General features: G+C 37.3%; 1 protein-coding gene across 7 annotated transcripts in view; it reads left to right on the forward strand.

Moving 5' to 3' along the window:
* Positions 1–20,116, forward strand: part of LOC120633608 (trithorax group protein osa-like) — a 164,887-nt gene that overhangs the window by 38,274 nt on the left and 106,497 nt on the right. For all 7 annotated transcript variants that reach the window (XM_039903841.1, XM_039903843.1, XM_039903846.1 and 4 more), the window contains exon 3: positions 6,810–6,962. In XM_039903841.1, the coding sequence (XP_039759775.1) occupies positions 6,810–6,962 (153 nt within the window). The remainder of the gene's footprint in view (positions 1–6,809; positions 6,963–20,116) is intronic.

Consider the following 20,116-nt stretch of genomic DNA (forward strand, 5'->3'; position numbering starts at 1 on the left):
ACCTTTGTATGCAGTGGCGTGTACTTCATACATTCACAAAAGTACTGCCTACCCAAATTATTTTATATAACTCCTATTGGAGGAGATCCATTTTATGCCATGTATCTGCTTTATGGCCGAAGAACCTGTGTACGCCACGGTTTGTATGTTACCTTTGGCAAATTTGACAGGCTTATAATTATTGTGAGTCGATATGAGTATTCCACAAAACGAAAACACGTAACAAAACCCTACTAATCGATATCAATGACGGCACGAACAACAATCTGTCATCATTAATTTCGTAAACCGCTGCGAAAGATCTCTTATCTTACAAAACCGCAATTGAATCAAGCCAGCTAGTGTTTACATCCTTGAAACGTGACGCAGAAAGTAGACGAGTGAAAGCATTGCGATTAATGCAATGAGTCTGCCGCGAACTGTGTCGAGGACGCGCCTCGCACTGTTATAAATTTGTAATGAATGAACCGTCAACCGACTTCAATACCCCGTCTTCACGCTATGTAATTAAAATCACACAAACAGATGTTCTCAGTCGACGTGTAGTGACGTTTAAATATGTAATTTTAACGTTGGCGACCTCTGGCGTCTTGCATAAAACTAACAAGTATATCTATATATATAAAAGAAAGTCGTGTTAGTTACTTCACTTATAACTCAAGAACGGCTGAACCGATTTAGCTGAAAATTGGCAGGGAGGTAGTTTAGAGCCAGGAGAAGGACATAGGATACTTTTTATCCCGTTCGACATCATTCCCGTGTGACTTGACATGTAACGTCAGTCACTATAAAACGTGGTATAACAAAAAAGAATCAGACTTGGAATAACAAAATTGACGTATAATGACAGCTATGTAATGACGTATGGATGACTATTTGATATTTGTAAGAAATCAATAATATAACTATTTCTATTAAATAAATAATTAACATTATTGCCCAATTGCCCATTCGTATAAACAGTGAAGTGAACTATAAAACTCGGTATGGTTAAAAATTTAAGTTTTTAGGTGAAGTGAAGTTTAATTAATAATGCCGCGACCAAGACGATCGAATCTTTCCCGACAAAGCCGTGATGCAAGAAGAATACGAAATACTGCAAATGAAAGGACTGAAGAAGAACAAGAAATTGCACGTGAACAGCGCCGCGATAGTATGGCTCGACTTCGTGCTTCTCAATCACGAGAGCAAAGTGAAGCAGCCCGTGAAACAGCTCGGTTGGCAATGCAGAATCGTCGAGCGAACAACAGAGGTCAACAAATAGATAATTTGCGACGCAGAACAAGATATTTATCAAGTGCTGATTTGAATCGAGCAGCGTTTCAATACGATTGCAGCAATGATTACAGCTTGCATCCTAGCGTTTGCATTGGGCAAATGGACGTAGTTTGCGAGTATTGTGGTGCATTAAAGTTTTCCGGAGAAACGCCTGGATTATGCTGCCTTAATGGTAAAGTGAAATTGCCATTGTTGACTCCGCCACCTGAGCCATTGTATTCATTGCTTTGTGGCGAAACACAAGAATCACGCCACTTTCTTGCAAATACTCAAAAATACAATGGTTGTTTCCAGATGACGTCATTTGGGGCAGATATTATCGAAGAACGGGGATTTAATCCGACATTTAAGGTATTTATTTTTGTACTTATATAGAATGTAGTTAAAGAATAACTTACTTTATCTATTGGTACCTATGTAGTATATTTGCTAATTCTGAACTCTACTCTCCCACCGAAAAAAGTGTTTATAACCCAGTTAATACTGTCTGGTTTTTATTTTGTAGATACAAGGACAGATTCATCATCGAATTGGATCATTACTACCTTTCGAAGATACACAGAATAAATTTTTACAAATATATTTCATGGGCAACATGGAAATGACTCGAGATGTTTTGGAGGAGCAATGATTTTACTTTCTGGTGATTTCCGCCAAATACTGCCAGTAATTCCAAGATCTACGGCTGCCGACGAAATAAACGCTTGCCTCAAATCGTCAAATCTATGGCGCCATGTGAAGAAACTGCAACTGACAACAAACATGAGAGTTGCATTGCTTAATGATACATCTGCTGAAGATTTCTCGGAGCAATTGCTGACTATCGGTAATGGTCAAGTACCTGTCGATGAATCGAGCGGATTAATATCATTTCCAAATAATTTCTGTAATTTTGTCTCATCAAAAGACGAACTTATCAACAATGTATTTCCAGAAATTATTTCTAACTACAAAAATTATGAATGGATGAGTGAGCGAGCAATTTTAGCGGCTAAGAATAAAGATGTAGATGACCTAAACAACATAATTCAAAATAAGATCATTGGAACAATGCATTCATTCAAATCTATTGACTGCGTCACAAATGAAGATGAAGCCACCAACTATCCAATTGAATTTTTAAACTCTTTGGACGTGCCTGGCTTACCACCGCACAATTTACGCCTAAAGGTTGGCTCCGTAGTAATCATGCTTCGAAACATAAACCAACCAAAACTGTGCAACGGTACGCGTTTGGTGGTTAGAAAATTGATGAACAATGTAATTTACGCTACGATAATGATAGGAAAATTCAAAGGTGAGCAAGTTCTCATTCCGAGGATACCGATGATCCCAACCGATATGCCGTTTGAATTTAAAAGACTTCAATTTCCGATACGTCTTGCATTTGCCATGACCATCAACAAATCACAAGGCCAATCCTTAAAAGTTTGTGGTTTAAATCTAGAACATTCATGTTTTTCCCATGGTCAATTATACGTGGCATGTTCACGGGTCGGAAGACCATCTGCGTTGTTTGTTTTTGCGCCTGATAATAAAACAAAAAATGTCGTGTATCACAAGGTACTTAAATGAAGAGCAACCTATGTACTAAAATACAGAAATAATTATGAATGATTGATGTAGAAATTTAATTTTTTTTGTATTTTTTCCAATAAAAAAAAAATCTGCTTATTTATTGACATTAAGGCGGAACAAAGTTCGCCGGGTCAGCTAGTTTATTGATAAAAAAAAGATTATTGCTAATGTACGAATTTGAACTTGATGATGGCAGAATGCAGAATATTATTTAAAAAAAAAATATTCCTAGGTGAAGGTGATGATCGAATTATAGCGATTTATCATCATGTCAAGCAATTGACGTCCACTGCTGGTCTTTTGTAGGGAAGGCGTTGCAAATACAACGTTCTTGTTGCTGGAGTCCAGCGATTCCAAAAGTCATGAATGAACAATTAAACAACATTCAGGAACCCTACAAACATTGCAAAAAAACCGTGTACACTTTTGGAATTAAAATAAAAAGCTATAAGTCCCGGAATGAAGTGTGCTCTTAATGTAAATTTTACTTACAAAATTCAATCAATCATTATCAATCATTAGCATAGTCTGCCTTCTATATAGGTATATAGTTTAGCAAAGAACAGAAAAATAACATCGTCAACTTATCAGCGTCCCACTGATGGCAACCGGCGTCCTCGCATATAAGAGATAGAAGGTGGAAATTATGAGTTTTTAAATCTCATGCTGCTCCAATGCGGGTTTGCGGGTTACATTAGTGAACTGTGATTCTAAGACAACATTATCAATCGTGGTGTGCTGTAACTCTGGATATTATCAATGGTTAGTAGGAATTAATAATTTTTATCACTTAACGATTTCAGGGTATCGGACCCAGGACCTCGTCGAACATGTCAACCATTAGGCAAACGAGACAGTTGCCAAATTTTTTTCATGATTTTCTGTTCGCAAAATCTTAGTTACGACAAAGCAAGTCATATCAGTATCAATATCTGTTACTATAGCTACTTAACTAATTTTTAGTATATTCGTGTAACTGAGTCTAATCCGTCGGTCTAAATATTATAATTATATTAATAATTAAAACAGATGTCAAAACTACATTTCAGCAAATTTTTACTAAAGAACCGTTTAAATTTTAAATAAATTGTATAGCCAAAGTCTAAAACCTGTACTGATTAGTATATTAGAATAAAACAATAGTGGAAAAAATTGTATTTATGCATGTATTATATTCCCATTGTGTATCACCAATAATATTATTATAATTATTAGGTTCACACACAATCGACAAACTAATTTTTTTTATCGTTAATTAATCCTTTTAATTAAGTTGCTTAAAAATAGATTTTTAAATTTCCCTGGAACATTGGTGTTATAAATGTGAGGATTCGATCCTCGGCAGGAACAATTTACGAATTTGGGAATTTTCTGTGGTACGGTCTGGTGAGAGGCTTCGGCTGTGGGCTGTGGCTAGTTATAAACTAATAAGTGCCGCCATAAGCGTTATAATACGATGCCGCGTTAAAACCGATAAGGGCTTGAAGTTCAGTCCAACGACACCAATACATACTAACTTTTTAAATTTTGCAAGTTGCTCACATACCTACGTCAAAGGCGTACCTACATCTATAGGTACATGTTGATGAAGTACGTATCTCGGCTCGTTCGCGAGATGCAAAACAATGCGCCCGCAATCGTTTCGCAGTCAATGGGGCTCGGGCGGCGCTATTTATGTAACGCTAGATGCATAGATGTTGTAATGCACTTATTCGCAAGTAAACGACTCCGCATAATGGATGCACGGTCAAGGCCTCACGCCACGTGCCCGATTGTTTCTCCCCACGTGTTTTTTTGAGATAAAAGGCCGCAATTAAAACGATAGACATCTCTACGGTTCTTTCTTATCGTGATTATCGACCCATAACCGACCCACGACAGAGCACGGGTCTCCTTTCAAAATGAAAAGGGCTTAAGAACGCATTCCACCACGCTGCAAATGCTTATTTGTAAAGTTCACACGCCTTCCTTTGAGAGAATTATGGAGAACCTTCAGGCAGGTTTATTAACGATGTCTTCCTTAAACGTTAAATCCAGAGATATTTTTAATTTCTTGAAATAAAAACGCGCAGGTAACTCTGAAAAGTTAGCAGGGATCGAACTCGGTCCACTAGGTGCAACTGGAGCTCTAACCACTAGGTTATCACCGCTTTTTCGTGTTAATGTATTAGTGTTAGTCAAAAATCCCTTTGCTTTTCAGCACGGACTTTCTTTAATAAGAAAGGTATATCTTCGTTAGCTGGGCTTTGGTAAAGTACTGCTATCTCTTAGCCTACTCGTCTTCATACTTCATCGACCTATCAATATCCAACTGATGGAGCCCGACCTTTCTCTTAAAAGAGATGAATCTAGAGATTTAACACATCACGATGCTTCGAAATTATCACATTATAATAGCGGTCCCGGTTAATAGTTTCTTTCTTAATTTCCGAACTCCGCTAGTAGCCAGTAAATAGTGTGAATTTCTTGAATGAACTTTCTAGCAACAAAAACTTACCACAAAACGCGACCCGGGAATCGAACCGTTCCTTAGGCCCTGGTGATCCTTAGTCTAACTAGTGAGCAATACAAAACGCAGCCCCTAAATGTACCTATATTTATCAAATCCGTGCGTAGTATATCAATCAAGCTGTTTACATCCCACGTTCAGCCGAGATGCTGCGTGACACCATTCGGAAATAAACACTGTAACATTATGTATTCGCGGTCAAGGTTTATTGCGCCTTTCGGAGTTTACACTTTAGAAGTTGTTTAGTTAAAACGATAAACATGTTTGATTTTACTGTTTAAAAAAAAAATTGTTTATCTGTGATAATTTCTCATATAAATTGGCAATGCGCCATTTTATGTATTACTAGCTGTCCCCGCGATTTTCATTTCGCCTTAATATATTTTACATCTCAATGTCTTTATAAAGTACAATAAGTAAAATTCATCTTACGCCGGATTAATGTACCTATCAATAGATCACATCAACAGTTGTTACTAATGAACGGCTAGATAATTGTTTTGATTTTAAATTTACAAAAAATATTGAATTTTAATACTTATTATCCTATTCCGGACTAACGGAAATCAAACAAATCAAAAATAATGAAAATCGTTCCATCCGTTCTCACGTTACAAATGGTGTAACTAACACGACTTTGTTTTATAAATATAGACTACACATTATATAAAATGCCATCTTTTGTCAGTTTTTACCTATTATTTATATGTTCGTTACATATTTTCGGATCAACCGCTGCATCGATGATGATGAAATTTGGCACATATAGCTTGCTTGAGATTCATATTGCATACTTTTTATTCCGAGAAATTTAACGGTCTCCATAAAATAACATAAAAAACGCTAACCAAGCCACGGGCAACAGCTAGCTTATAATAATCTCAGTAACAAAGACCGACAACCAGCTTTTGTGTAGCGCCCTAAATCCCTGTTTTATAAGAGATGTAAGTTTAGTCCCGCTGCGCCTCACCGGCCTGATCATAGAGAGCGTTTTATTGGGTTTTAATGTAAGTTGGTCGGTGGGCTTTAACAACTATTTTAACACATCAGTGATACTACTTGCGCGACTGTTTAACAAGCGATCCTAGTAATGGACACTACCAATTCTCATACTCCTGGCTGGTACTGGGAAATTTTAACACGAAAATCCCATACACAACAATTCTTAGTTCAATCAGACCCAGATCCTCGTGATCCGTAGTTTAACTTGCTTACTAAAGGCAGTTCAGTTATAGTTGTGTATATTAAGGCTGATTGGCTTCTATCAATCCGCACTTAGCCAGTGTCGTTGACTATGACCTAGACAGTCGTCATTCTGAGATGAGCCCCGTGACCCGTGATCCGAAGTTGGCCGGCAATTGGTTAATCATGATTGTAGTAACTAAGGCGTGCTTGCCACTCTAAACGCTGGGTAGCATAATAAAAGAGTGTTGTCCTCTTGCAGGGGTACGAACGAGGCGGGTCCCCGCAGCCGCCGACGCACCCGCCGGGCGCGCCCAGTCCCGGCTCGGCGCAGAGCGCGCCCGGCGGCATCTCGCCCACACAGGACACCCAGCACCCGCCGCACTTGCCGCCCGGCGCGCAGCCTCCGCACCAGGTAACTTGTACAAAACATCCGAACATTAATTTAATTACAATAAAACATGATTTTTCGTCTAATATAAATTGAAGGAAAAAAAACCCAAATTCCTATATCTTCCTGTTGAACCATATTCAAAAAGGTACAATATATTTTCCTATTACATTATTTATCAGACATATAGAGTACAAAGTAATACGCATTCACAGTAGAATAATTTCACTTTATATAGTTGCCAAGACCCTTCACAAAGGTCAATCCTTAGGATACGCCGCCGTCTATATGGAATCGTATTATTGTTTTGATGTTTATCGAAGCGATATACCCGGACTCCTTTGCGAAGGTTGATATAAAAAACTCGAAGATGCACAGTTTCTTAATATAACTCTTAAAAATGACGACGTTCTTTTTTTGAACGTTTCATAAATAATATAGTGCCAATAAATGTTCGGCTTTACCGCAACTAAGAACTGTATTCGATCTTTTCGATAAACGTGACATTTTAAAAGATATAATATGTACCTTGCCTAAGTGTTAACTGGATACGGAATATTATAACTTTCACTACTTTAGAACGAATACAAGAATAACATTATCAAAATATATTACTAAAAAGAGCAAAAAAGCATTTTGACCGCAATAAATATCGTATCTAAAGTATACGGCTACACTCTAATTCAATCAAAATAATTCTTATCTATAACCCTGAATTGTGGAACCATAAACAACTTAGATTTTTGTTTAACCGATGGAGGTTGGGGTCCCAAGGTGCAAGAATGGTGACCCGGTACCGCAGCGTCGGTCGAACCCTAACGTGGTGGACAGATGACATCAGCGCGCGTGGGAGCCGCTGGAAATAAGCGACCCAGGAAGTTGGATCCCTTGAAAAGACCTATGTCGAGTAGTGGACGCCAATCGGCTGATATGATGATGACGAGGATGACACAATTAAAAGATTTTTTCTGGCAAAAAATATGCTACAAACAATGAAATTGCTTACACTACTATCCTAAACTGTTGGAGAAAATCAATAAGTGAATTTTACAGAACATCTTTCGAAAGTCGATGTATCTTAGGTTTTATTGTGTATCAATGTTTGTTACCGAAAATTTTAGCCGAGTTCACTAAGTCGAGTCGGACGAGACCCAGCGCCTCTGCGACAGTTTCTCTAAAGCCGAGTGAATGACCGCTTACACAGTAAAAGAGCCAATAATACTGCCACTTTCCGAGAATTTAGGAATTGAATCAACCATTGGCTGTGTACCGTTGTCTATATTTTGTTCTCTTTAAATCTTTTAGGGATTATTAATAAACGTGGAACAATATAAGAATGGTTCACAGTGTTTTTTCACGCTCTGTACTCAGATAGTATATGTTGATTGTTGGAAACAAATATGTATGTATGTTGTATATAGGCCGTATGCCGCAGATCAGAATATAGTTGTCACCTGTGGTCTGTTTCTTCAGCTGTCGTACGAGGCGACTAAGGGAATATAACGTAGAACGGGCAGCAGAGTCCTCCGTGCTACTACTACCGTGTACTGCAGTACTACCTAGCGTGGTGACTGTGGTCTCCCGTTAGGAGAGTCCAGCAGTGAACTGTTATAGGCTATTCATGACGTATGTATAAACGCTCCATACATACATATGATTTCATGTTTGATAGTGACATTTTTTAAAGGAAACCATTGTTATTATATATGATTAGCGGTGATAGTCAAGTGAGGTGGGTTTTCCTTTCAACTGACTTTTCGGAGTTATGTGAGTCTTTAATTATGTAAATATCACTTGCTTTAACGGTGAATGAAAACATCGTGAGGAAACCAGCATGCCTGAGAGCTCTCCATAATGTTCTCAAAGGTGTGTGGAGTTCACCAATCCGCACTGCGCCAGCGTGGTGAAATAGGACCCCAACCCCTTCTCATTGTGGGAGGAGACCCGTGCCCGTTAGTGGGAAATGGATTGATATGATGGTGATGATGATGACAGTGAATTTGATGAAGTACAATAGAACACACTAAACTCCGTAATCAATACTCTGATTAGAAAAACTCAGTTTGCTTTTGAATACCTGTTAGTTCAGAAATATTACAGGCTTTTTCCTACCTTTTTTGTTATTTAAGCGGTTTGGGCCAAGGGCTTAAAAAAAGATATAGATTAAAGCGAGACATTTAATAAATTGAACTGACGAGGATAAAGGGCACTTGAAAGATTTACTATTCCGAGCTGATGGATTAGTTAAACAGAAGATGCCTATTTCAGTACGTGTCAGGTGAGCACGCCGCTGTGCCTTATCTTGTTTTTAATTTAATTAACGCTTAGGTAAGGCATAACTATAAAACTTTTACACCCGATTTAATATAATACTAAAGTTTCATCCTTGAACATAATGCGCGTTATTCAAGCCGATAACGACTCGTGGCGTGTTATTTTATATGGAAATCTGTAACGTTAACGAAATTGCATACCCCCGTATGGATAGTAGGGGTAATCCTCGAAACTCGACCGGAGCCCCGGCCGTGAACTTTACTGTTATCGCCATCATTAAACTGCTGCCAAATGTAGGCAATTTTTAAAAATTACCTCCCCGACAATAACTATTTCAATAAACCGTCTATGCTCATGACCATCGTAATGGCTAACTTTTACTTTCGCAAACTTTGCTCTCTATCTTTGTTTTGTTTTTATTTCATTTTTCTGTTCTCTCATTTTTCTGGGGTAGTTACGCAACCTCAGTATTCTATGTATTCTAGTAAATTTAGTAGTTGTTCATTGTACTCTCTCTGCCCTCGACGATTTCGGCAAACAATAAAACAATTTAATAATGAAATAAACTAGTGTAGGCTACTATTGGTTAGGACTTCAGTTTGCTTTAACGGGAACCGGATTCGAACCCGATTATTATACCGATTAATATACCCGATATTCGAAATTATGTGCGGTTTGAATTAAAACAATTAAATATCACTTGCTTTAACGGTAAAGAAGGTTATCGTAAGAAAACCTAAATGCCTTAGAGTTCTCAAAAGTTTTGTGAAATTTACCAAACCGCATTTGGCCAGCGCGGTGTACCATAGTCTAGCTATCCCTTCGCATTTTGTAGAGGAGACCCTGTAGTGCCGTGTAGTCGGGCATTGGGTTGATAATGATTATCCGCACCTTTCTTAAGCACAAACCTCTCCCATACGAGGGAAATATAGTTATTATAACCGCCACGCTGATCCATTGCGGGTTGGCGATGCTAGTATTACTTCTGTAACGATTTTTATTGCCAGGGATTACAATATGATCTGGATGACATGCTCTCCGGGATATGGAGGAAATTTATGCGGAAAAATATTTTCTTCCTCGCTTATTATATTTTTCACATAAATAGGGTTATTTAATTCAGTTTCAAACAAGAATCATGAAACATAAATAGACAATGTATTGTTCAAATACACCCGCACTTGTATTTATTGTAAGCCGGCTTTTATTTCGTTTCTAGAAATTCTGAAAAACCGTCTATATTCTCATAATCGTACTCTATAACTTTTGCTTTCACAAACTTTTCCCCCTTGTTTTATTTTTCTTTTCTCCCTTTCGATTTAGTTTCAGCATTTTCTTGTTGTTTGGTTAGAAGGCTTTGTTGGGTATTTCTTTTCTAAATGTTAGAAATATTACCCACTTTTAGTGAAAAGAAAGAAAAACGTTATCCCTCTATGTCCCTCGAATCTTTTCATGATTTTGGTTTGATGAATGCTTATAAAAAGTTAAAACGATTCTTTAAGATGTAACAGATTTCAAATCTATATAAAATTGCCTAATCATTAATTTGATTACCATAAACTCCTTGTCTTCTTTTACATGCCTAGTCGTCGGTTACCCTTAGTACCTATAAGTTTTCTACACTTGCAGTCGTAGATTTGTCGACCCCCTGGCCCATTGGTGAGTGTGTTGCTCTTATACGTGGGATGCCTGGGTTCGATCCCCATCAGAGAATTGTAATTTTTTAATTCTTATTTACCTCAGATCTGGTCCGTTGGCTACTGACTATCGAAGACATGTCGCCAAGCGATATAGCGTTACGTTACTGTATCGATTAGTAACCTATTAGGATAGGATTGTTGGTTTAATAATATAACTGCCATACCCCCTACTTCTAACAGGTTAATCCGAACCCATCATAGACTGTTTCGCTCACCATGAGGAGAATATTGCAGTCCAGGGAAAAATTATAGAAGATAATAAAATCGTAAGCTCATTTTCAAATATCGGAAAAGTGCAACGGTAATATAAAAATAACAATGAATGATAATTTACTTTTAAAAATACTGTTTTTCATTTTACGAGAGTGCTTGCGAATGAAATGTGGGCAACTTTGCGTGCAATTTTTAAAACTTAAAAAAAAATGATACGCTTTCTATCAGTCCACAGCTAGACTAAAAGCCTCTCTCAACAGAAGGGTTTGCCCTTAAAACGTTTGGCAGACAAGTTGGTGATCGCAGTAGAAAGTAGAAGTAGTAGTAGTAGAAGGAGACTCTGCTGGCCGTTCTCCTTTATATTCCCATAGTCGACTCGTAAGACAAGCGCGGGAAGAGGATCCGTATTCTGATCTGCCGTCCGGTCTGCCACACTGCATGTTGTTCCGAGTAATCAAATTGGATTCCCAGTTCTTTCGGTACTTTTTGGGAATTTTATTTTGACTACGCGATTCATACGTATACTTATTCCATCATACGTTACTTTGTCGTACTTTTTAGTGTTCAAATGTTACACCACATAAATACACTTAAATACCAGCATGGAGCAAAATAATATAATCATGTAAATGTATGCTACTTTACGCCTGCATTTCATCGAATGATGTAATTTGATAACTGCTCACCTTGCATTTAGTATTGTTTTACTTTGTGAATGCCGTGGAAAAACCTATAATGTAAGGTTACAAAATTTATAGTTTCATTCCAGGCAAAGTTCTGGTACTTTGGTATATGTTTATTGTATTGTTCCTACATGCAATACGAACTGTTCGCCACGCTTCTTTTATAAATCTATCAGATATTTATATAACGTTAAGCAGGTGAAATTAAAACAATAAAGCATTACTTTGATCTGTACATTTCATCTACAGAATGAATGAATCCATAAACATTATCTCAAATATTAACGATAGATAAATAGATTTGAAATTTTAATCCACACGAATATTCAAGGTGTTTGTTTGTTTCTTGAATTACTTTTACCATCAACGTGATGGTAAAAGTAATGCGAGGGATTTAAATAAGAAAACATTTTATACCTATACATAGCTTGGCCGCTTCACTTAATTTGGTGAAATTCTGCATAAAAATAATTTGCATCCTGGAGACGACTGTAGGACACATTTGATCCCAGAAAAAATTGATTCTTGCAGGATAAAAAAAAAATGCGGGCGCAGTCGCTATCTAGTGTGGTCATAATATATGCACAGGCTTCTACTTGTTACTGAAATATTGTTTTCAGGTATAAGTATGCTGTAGAACTGCAGGGCATAGTCAACCTGTGTACAATACAAGTGCTCTCAGCCATTTTTGTGCGGTCCACACCTACAAATATTATTACAATCTTTCATATTTCATAAATACTTTACTAAAAATTTTCTGGTGGCAACCAGCTTAAATGAGGCACCTCAACATAGAATGTATGAATGTATTTTCCCATATTTGTATAAGTGCTGATGAATTATAATTCTTATATAAAATTAACTTTATTGACGGAAGTGAATATTTTATATACTGCTATGTAATGTTATTTGGAAAGCATATAACGTAAAATACTGACTCGAGTAGGCGCGTAGCAGCCACCAATTGTAGTCTATTATCTGAGTCATAAAAACGGGAATATGATCGATATCATATGTTGAAATCGATTTCGGAACATCTAACGAAATAAAAATTTAAGACGAAAAGAAGTTGCGGGGAAGTTAATATTTCGGGTCGTTAAATCTGAAAATTGATTTCCGAAACATCGATGTGCTTGATTTCGTTTCATTAACAATTTTCGTTTATTATTTATTTCAACGTTAAATGTAACGACATCCGCCCGAATGGGCCGCGTTAGTTGTTACTAAGCCGAGACTTTGGTATCAAACGGATATGCAAATTAATTTTGAGACACGATTAAGGACTCAGAGCTTGCTCTTGCGATCGTGGCTATCGTTTCCCAGCACCCGTTAATGTCGTCGGGTTACTCTTGTTTTGGGAACGGGGTTTTTTATAATAAGGTAATATAAATTTACTAAATCAAGTATATAATGTTAATTTTTACTTGTCCTGTGATAGGTCGCCTGATAGAGCTATCTATATCTATATATTTATGAGACACGTATAACTTAACCTAATTATATTTTTTTTAAAAATACATGAAAAAACAAAATATTTACATTATACACACAGATTTTTCGGGTTGTCGGAGATGGTACCAAATGTCAGTTATATTTAACCTATAGGTAACACAAATCAAAAGGTTTAAATAAGAGGTATAAGTAAATTTTTAATCCCAACAGCCCGCGATAGCAGTTCACTTTTATATAAAGATAAGCTTGAATGTTTTCTTTCATTTAAATCGGTCGACCATTAATAAAATGCCCATTTTCGAGTCGCGTAAATGTTTGCTCGCCTGAATTTGCTGGCTTAGTCAGTTAATAAAACTGAGAGGAATACTTTTAGAAACAATGCTAGAAACAAAGATCTAAGGATTACTAAATAAACGATGACTTTTGGATCGTCAAAGTGGTGGTCTCAAGCGATCGGAATGCGCGGATTGTTTTTAGCACGATCCATCTATCTCTCAGCCCGATTGTATATTTACAGTTTCTAACAACTTACACATTTTGTTCTCAACGACAGATACAGAAACTGTTAGAGTTCAGATACAATATCAAATTAAGAATGAAGTGCTTTGAAAATTAACCTCTTGACATTATAGTCTTCAGTGCAAGACTTAAAGGTGTATACGGCACGGTATATATACAGAAGCTGGTTAAAGATATAAAATGAAAAATGCTTATCCAATACGAGTTTTACAGTACAGTTATGAAAACGCAATAATTTATATACATATGCAGTGTGTGCAAACTCGTCATAGAACTGCCTACCCTAATAAAATAATCTTTTTGTGTTGGAGAAGGTTTTAACAATTTCAATATATCCTCGGGGGTCCGCATAGATTTATATAATCCATAAGTATTAAACTGATTTATTACATTTATTATAGGTTACCTTTTTGACTACGTATCAACTAAAAATAACTATGGCGTTAACATAAATGTAAAGTTTTAATCGTAGACAAACTTCAAACATATCTCCATTTAGATTTTAGTCGCACAGGTCGGAATCCGCCGGCGTTAGCGAATCAGTTACGTCACAATACGCTTCATCTGCAAAATTAGGTATACATACAACATAGCTCCATATGTCCACTCTGGCATGCGCCTACTTAAGAAAGCCACGTGGCCAAACGTGTACAATAATATTATAGGAACATGAAATCTAGGAGTCTTTTAAAATAAAAATATGAAAGTGATTTACGTGTGTTATGAATTACTTTGAAAGTATTGTGCTGTTTATTAAACAACTGCATTAATAGTGTTTAGACATTTTGTCATACTTCAATTTTAACAAGTATTTTTTTAGCAGTTTGACACTTTTAAATAAAAAAAAAAAAATCAAAATCGGAGCCAGATTTAGACACGTATTAAGTTACCGGTTGGGTTTCATTGTCCTCTTTAATTATCTAGACATTTGTATGTCTAGATGATTAAAAGAAGAAGAAAAGTCGGGCTTGTAAATAGAAAAATTAAGTGATATTGGGTTAGTAATTCGACGGGGAATATTTATCGTCGTCTGGTGCGCCATGCCATTCCAGCACCGTAGGAACACATTTCTATCGGTTGTCTGAGCTATGTGCCCTGCCCATTGCTACTTCGACTTCTCGTTCAGCTATTTCGTCAACTCTAGTCCTATTACGGTTTTTCCTCCTGATTTGATCACGTGCCCAGAGCTACTCTCAATCGCCCGCTGAATCACTCTGAGCCTTCCAATGAGACATATAGTAAGACGACCACTTTTCAGAGCCATAAGTCATCGCTGGCATCGAAACACTGGTCATAATACTTTGCCAAAACAAAATAAATCATTCAAGATTTTCAGTTGAGGAGATCAAAAGCTTAATTCGAACCTCACAAGTCGTACACCATTCCAGTTACCGGCTTCGATCAACCTTGCGTAACAAGCACAATCAATTGAATTGCACGATCGAAACTAACACACCATCCTTAACTTTGGTTACTATTACTTTTAAGATTTTTTTGGGGTTACGCGTAGTGTTTAAATGTGCCTACTTCTACCGCCGCGTGCTAACATTAACTGAGTAAAAGAATTTCTGTCAAAGTCAAGTAGGTTGACTTCATCGCGACAACAAAGCCTCGGCTCGCAGAATTCAAAAATAAAACGTCACTCAGCCTTGTTATCACGACATCGAAAACTCAGGCATACAAAATCACAATTTGTAATGGAAATTCAAAATAACAAGGCCTTTTTACATCAACAGTACTTACGGCTGTATAAAATGGATATTTATACACACATAAGAAATCAGCTGAGCCCGATGTTTCACCTGCGATAGCGGAATGTTGAATCAAAAAATTTATTTATGAACTATAAAATCTAATTATTTCGCAGTTTATGTTTAATCTTAATATTATAAATGCAAGCGTTGTCAATGTTTACACAAAACTATATAGACTAACTTCCTTCTCCAAATAAGTTCATTAGTTTCAGAGGGTTTGAAAAATAACATTAAGAAAAAGACAACCCAAATGCCGCGGGTAGGAGATAGTGAAAAATAAAGTTGTGAGAATCAGCGTAGTCTCACCAAAACGGGGGTTCGTTATCTTCATAGGTGTTGCTATGAAATCCTTAACGAATTGAGAACTTTTTTTTCTGCCTCCACCGGTCCCATTCTATTTTTTTATTCTATTGACTTTTGATAAACACTTCCCGTTTCTTGTGTCAAGACAAGCCGTCCCGTACCGCGGGGCGCAAATATTAAACGTCACTCTTGTGAAAGTGGAAAACGTCAGCTGTGAGCATTCCCAGTCCGTTTTAAACTGAACCCAAACCTACAGGGTTTCATTTAATCTGGATTTACTTTGGATTGCTTATATAGGCTGTAGATTATTTCGATTATAATAGGTTAAATCTGATACAATAGTAGGTATTTGTAAAGAAGGCCTGAAGAAAAGTCTCTGACAAACAGGTTTGTCATGCATAAATAAGTACTTACCACAAAAATATTGGTCTTTAGTGAATCTAAAGAAATGAAAGATGTTGAAAATTTTTCAAAATTAATATAATAAAATTTAAAAAAAAACCTTGTTAAATTCATCCTTACAAAAGTCATAACAACAAAATCTTTTTCACACTAGGCACTGGTCATTCTCAGGGAAAAGACAAAGCTGAGACAGTTGACCCCCGAAGCACTGGTTGGTTCCAATGGGGGACCCATGTGATGTAAATGGGGGTCATCGATAGTGATCTCTTTTGAAGAGGTCGTTCTTTCATTTTGGCTTCTTATTAAAGGAATTGTTGGAAATTTGAATCTTTCACATTCAATAGAACCATGACCAGCTCTAACAATTAAAAGTCATCATCATCATATCAACCCATTACCGGCCCACTACAGGGCACAGGTCTCCTCCCACAACTAGAAGGGGCTAAGGCCGTAGTCCACCACGCTGGCCTAGTGCGGATTGGTGGACTTCACACACCTTTTGAGAACATTATGTAGGACTCTCAAGCATGCAGGTTTCCTCACGATATTTTCCTTCACCGTTGAAGCAAGTGATATTTTAATTACTACAAAAACGCACATAACTTCGAAAAGTTAGAGGTGTGTGCTAAGATTCGAACTCGACCTTCCGAAAGTGAAGACTTTGGGCAAAACATAGAATAATAAAATTAAACGAACTTCATGACTATGTTGCAAACTTCTTAGAAGTATTTCAAGACGATATTTTCCCTTGGCTTAGAATCCTCGAGAACGGTAAACTATATGGATAACATTTAAAGCGTTTGTATTTTTTCCACCGACTTCCAAACGGATGTTATAATTTCGGCTTTTTTTTTATAGCAATTTTACCTCATATTATTATCTGTGCCAAATCTAAACCATTTTGAATATTTCTAATTTGAAACGGGCTATTTGAATATTGTTCTAATTGGACCCATATCAAAAGATGATAAAGATGGGACACCACCATAAGTTACTGCCTAACTTCAACCTTAAGGAAGTAAGTTTCCTTTATTATGAAAGGAGAATCGAAAAACGAGTTGGCTAGTAGGTTTCCCAGAATTCCTTCTAATACATTATGCAGGTCTTCCCACAACGATATTTTCCTTGACCGTGCTTAAAGGATGTGATAAAAATTTGTATTGACAAATTTTTGTGCGTCCAAAAGAAACTTCTAAGATGGCTTGGCCGGGAGTCGAACCTGTACTTACTTGACGATGAGCCCCGCGTTAGAATACAAACACGTACGGAGAATGGTGAGCTAAAATGTATTCTGATAAAAAAAGTTACCCGTTCGAGCAAAGATAAAATGTGGCTTAGTTTCCTATTATACAGTCCGGAGCTAAATCGGTTCTCGCTTTCAATCAAAGTAACAAACATAATTAAAAATTCCGCTCAGAACTGAAACTCTACGTTACGTTTTTTGTTCACTGACGTAATTATTATACTGTACGGAAGGAATTCCTCACTCGGGTTGTCTTTACAGAACAATAAGTTGAACGAGTAGAAAATAAAATAGAAGGACCGCAATTCACAAACCTGATGTTTAAATGCTACTTTGATCTGCGACTACCAAACTTAGAGGTTAATACTCCAGTACGTTGTCAGTAGAATTTTGTGAGTCAAGGGCCATTCCAGCATCGTGATCGCTGAGAGTAGTACGGTCGAAATGAAACGTCGTATCTTATTTTATGATTAGCGGCTCGAAAGCGCTTTGTAATTTTGTTAGTTCCGCCTTTCTGGTGCTGGGGGCGAGCGGAGCGAGTGGAGATCGATGCGAGCGTTGCGTGCGAGTGCGAGCGGGACGCCCGCACCCGTTGGATCTTTTGTCTCTGTCGCTCGAACCGCCTACCAGGCAGCCATGTTGCGCTCGACCTGCGCTCGCCCGACCGCCATTGTAGCATTTGCAGCTAGTGATGTTCGCCTACTCCACTCGATATTATTTCAATACGTGTTTACTATTTATAGTTCCCAAAACTCCTATTCTACTCGAGGGACAAGTTTTCGATACATTTTTTTATTCATATTGGAATTTCAATATTATTGACAATGGGAATTTCAGTTTGAATCGAAACGTTATCCATAACATGGATCTTATGTGTAGGCATGATAACATCACGAATTGAAATTAAATGAAAATAGAGTCGATAAAATTGTCGATGGTGTAGGCTATAGACTCTCGCTGTGGACGTATAGCCCCGAGTCCGGAATTAAAATGTCAGACGTGCGGCAGCGGCAGCGAGCGTGGGGAGTCCGAGGGGGGAAGGCGGAGGGGCGGTCGGCGTTATTAATAACCATAAGCCAGCAGACGCACGAACGTCCAGAGGGGCCATGCCGCGCGGTAATGAGGAATCACTAATTATATTTTACTGGACTCTACTACTGAAACAATATTAATTACATTGCTATTTTCATGGAAAAAATTCCCAGTAATGGCGCGTTTCTTCTTTGTTCATTTATGTGACATGAAAGCTTCTTGTTTTCTACTGAGGAGAAAAATTATTATCAATTTGCGTGGAAATTATGGAATGAGGTCTTATATTGTTATACCTACGAAGTTATTGGTCTGAGACTGTGACGAGATATTAAGTTCAACCGGGGTTCGTTTAATATTCCCCCACAGTGGGCGCGCCGCTTGCTCGCGACAGTCGCACCCGCTCGCTAGCCGTACGCTTTGCCAGTAAAAACTCGCCATATTTTATTGTCAAGAAGATATATTAGTCAAACCCCGTGCGAATAATTGCGTGACTTTTCTTATCTGAACAGATTTAACCTGTTTTTTCGGGTGGCATAATACATTTATTGATGCTAAACGAATAAATAGGTATTGCACAACCAAGGGAAATAACTTTATTCGTTCTCATGACTGTATAAAATTAAACGGACTTTTTACTCGACGAGTTGCCTCTTTATGTCAGTCAACTGCAGCGTCTGCTTGCATTACATAACTTTTACTCTATTTAATCTCGTCATTCGTTTAAGGGGCAACCTTTGAGGCGTCTTATTGAAAGTTTTAAGAGTAGCAGTTTCCACTGAACAACATATTCACATCCGTAAGAAGATTATAATTATATGCAATTGTTGAATGGTGGTTAATTGGTGGCATTTATGAAATTAGACTAGGCAACTGCCTGTCAGTTTCGCATTTATTATACTACTATATGAATAGCATTCATTAAAATTACTTACTAATTAATTGGTAATTTTAGAATTTCTTGTTTATTCAGAGATTTCATTAAATCTTTTACATTTGAGTGAAAATCCTATAAATGGCCGTTTGTTCAAATTATTTAGATTTGTTGGACTTAAAAGCAACAGGTTTTATATTCTTTTCTATGTAACCGAAGAGCTATTTAAATATCATAGTAAAAATTTGTTTTATTATGAAACCTCCTATCGGACACTTTGGGTACCTACGTACATAATATTTTTTTCCTGTGTAGTGTAACTACATGGTGGTGATTTCTTAAAACTAAAGCTACGAGAGTGAAAACGCGGCTCATAAACTAAAGTCACAAAACACGTTAAGACGGGCCCTTAATCACGTAATTCGCTTTACCTTGTCCCGAGCGCAACTAAGAAGCGATTTAATGTTACGTTTTTCTCTGTACATAAAGGCCAAGTTATCGTACGGCGGCAGTCTCACAAACTGCGAAATGCTCTAGATTCCCGGAACTTGCGCGGCAGTTCTCTCGGTCGGAAACCTACGAAACGCTGACTACGGCTAGTGTCGCCAGCTTTTTACTATTTTCATGGAATTTTCTGACTTTTGATTAATCAATGCCAAATGTCATACTGTATCCACTTTGAGAATACTTTAATATTTTTGGTACAAGTAACAAGAAAGATTATAAGCTCTT

Source organism: Pararge aegeria, chromosome 22 (assembly GCF_905163445.1).
Source record: "Pararge aegeria chromosome 22, ilParAegt1.1, whole genome shotgun sequence".
Classification (NCBI taxonomy): domain Eukaryota; kingdom Metazoa; phylum Arthropoda; class Insecta; order Lepidoptera; family Nymphalidae; genus Pararge; species Pararge aegeria.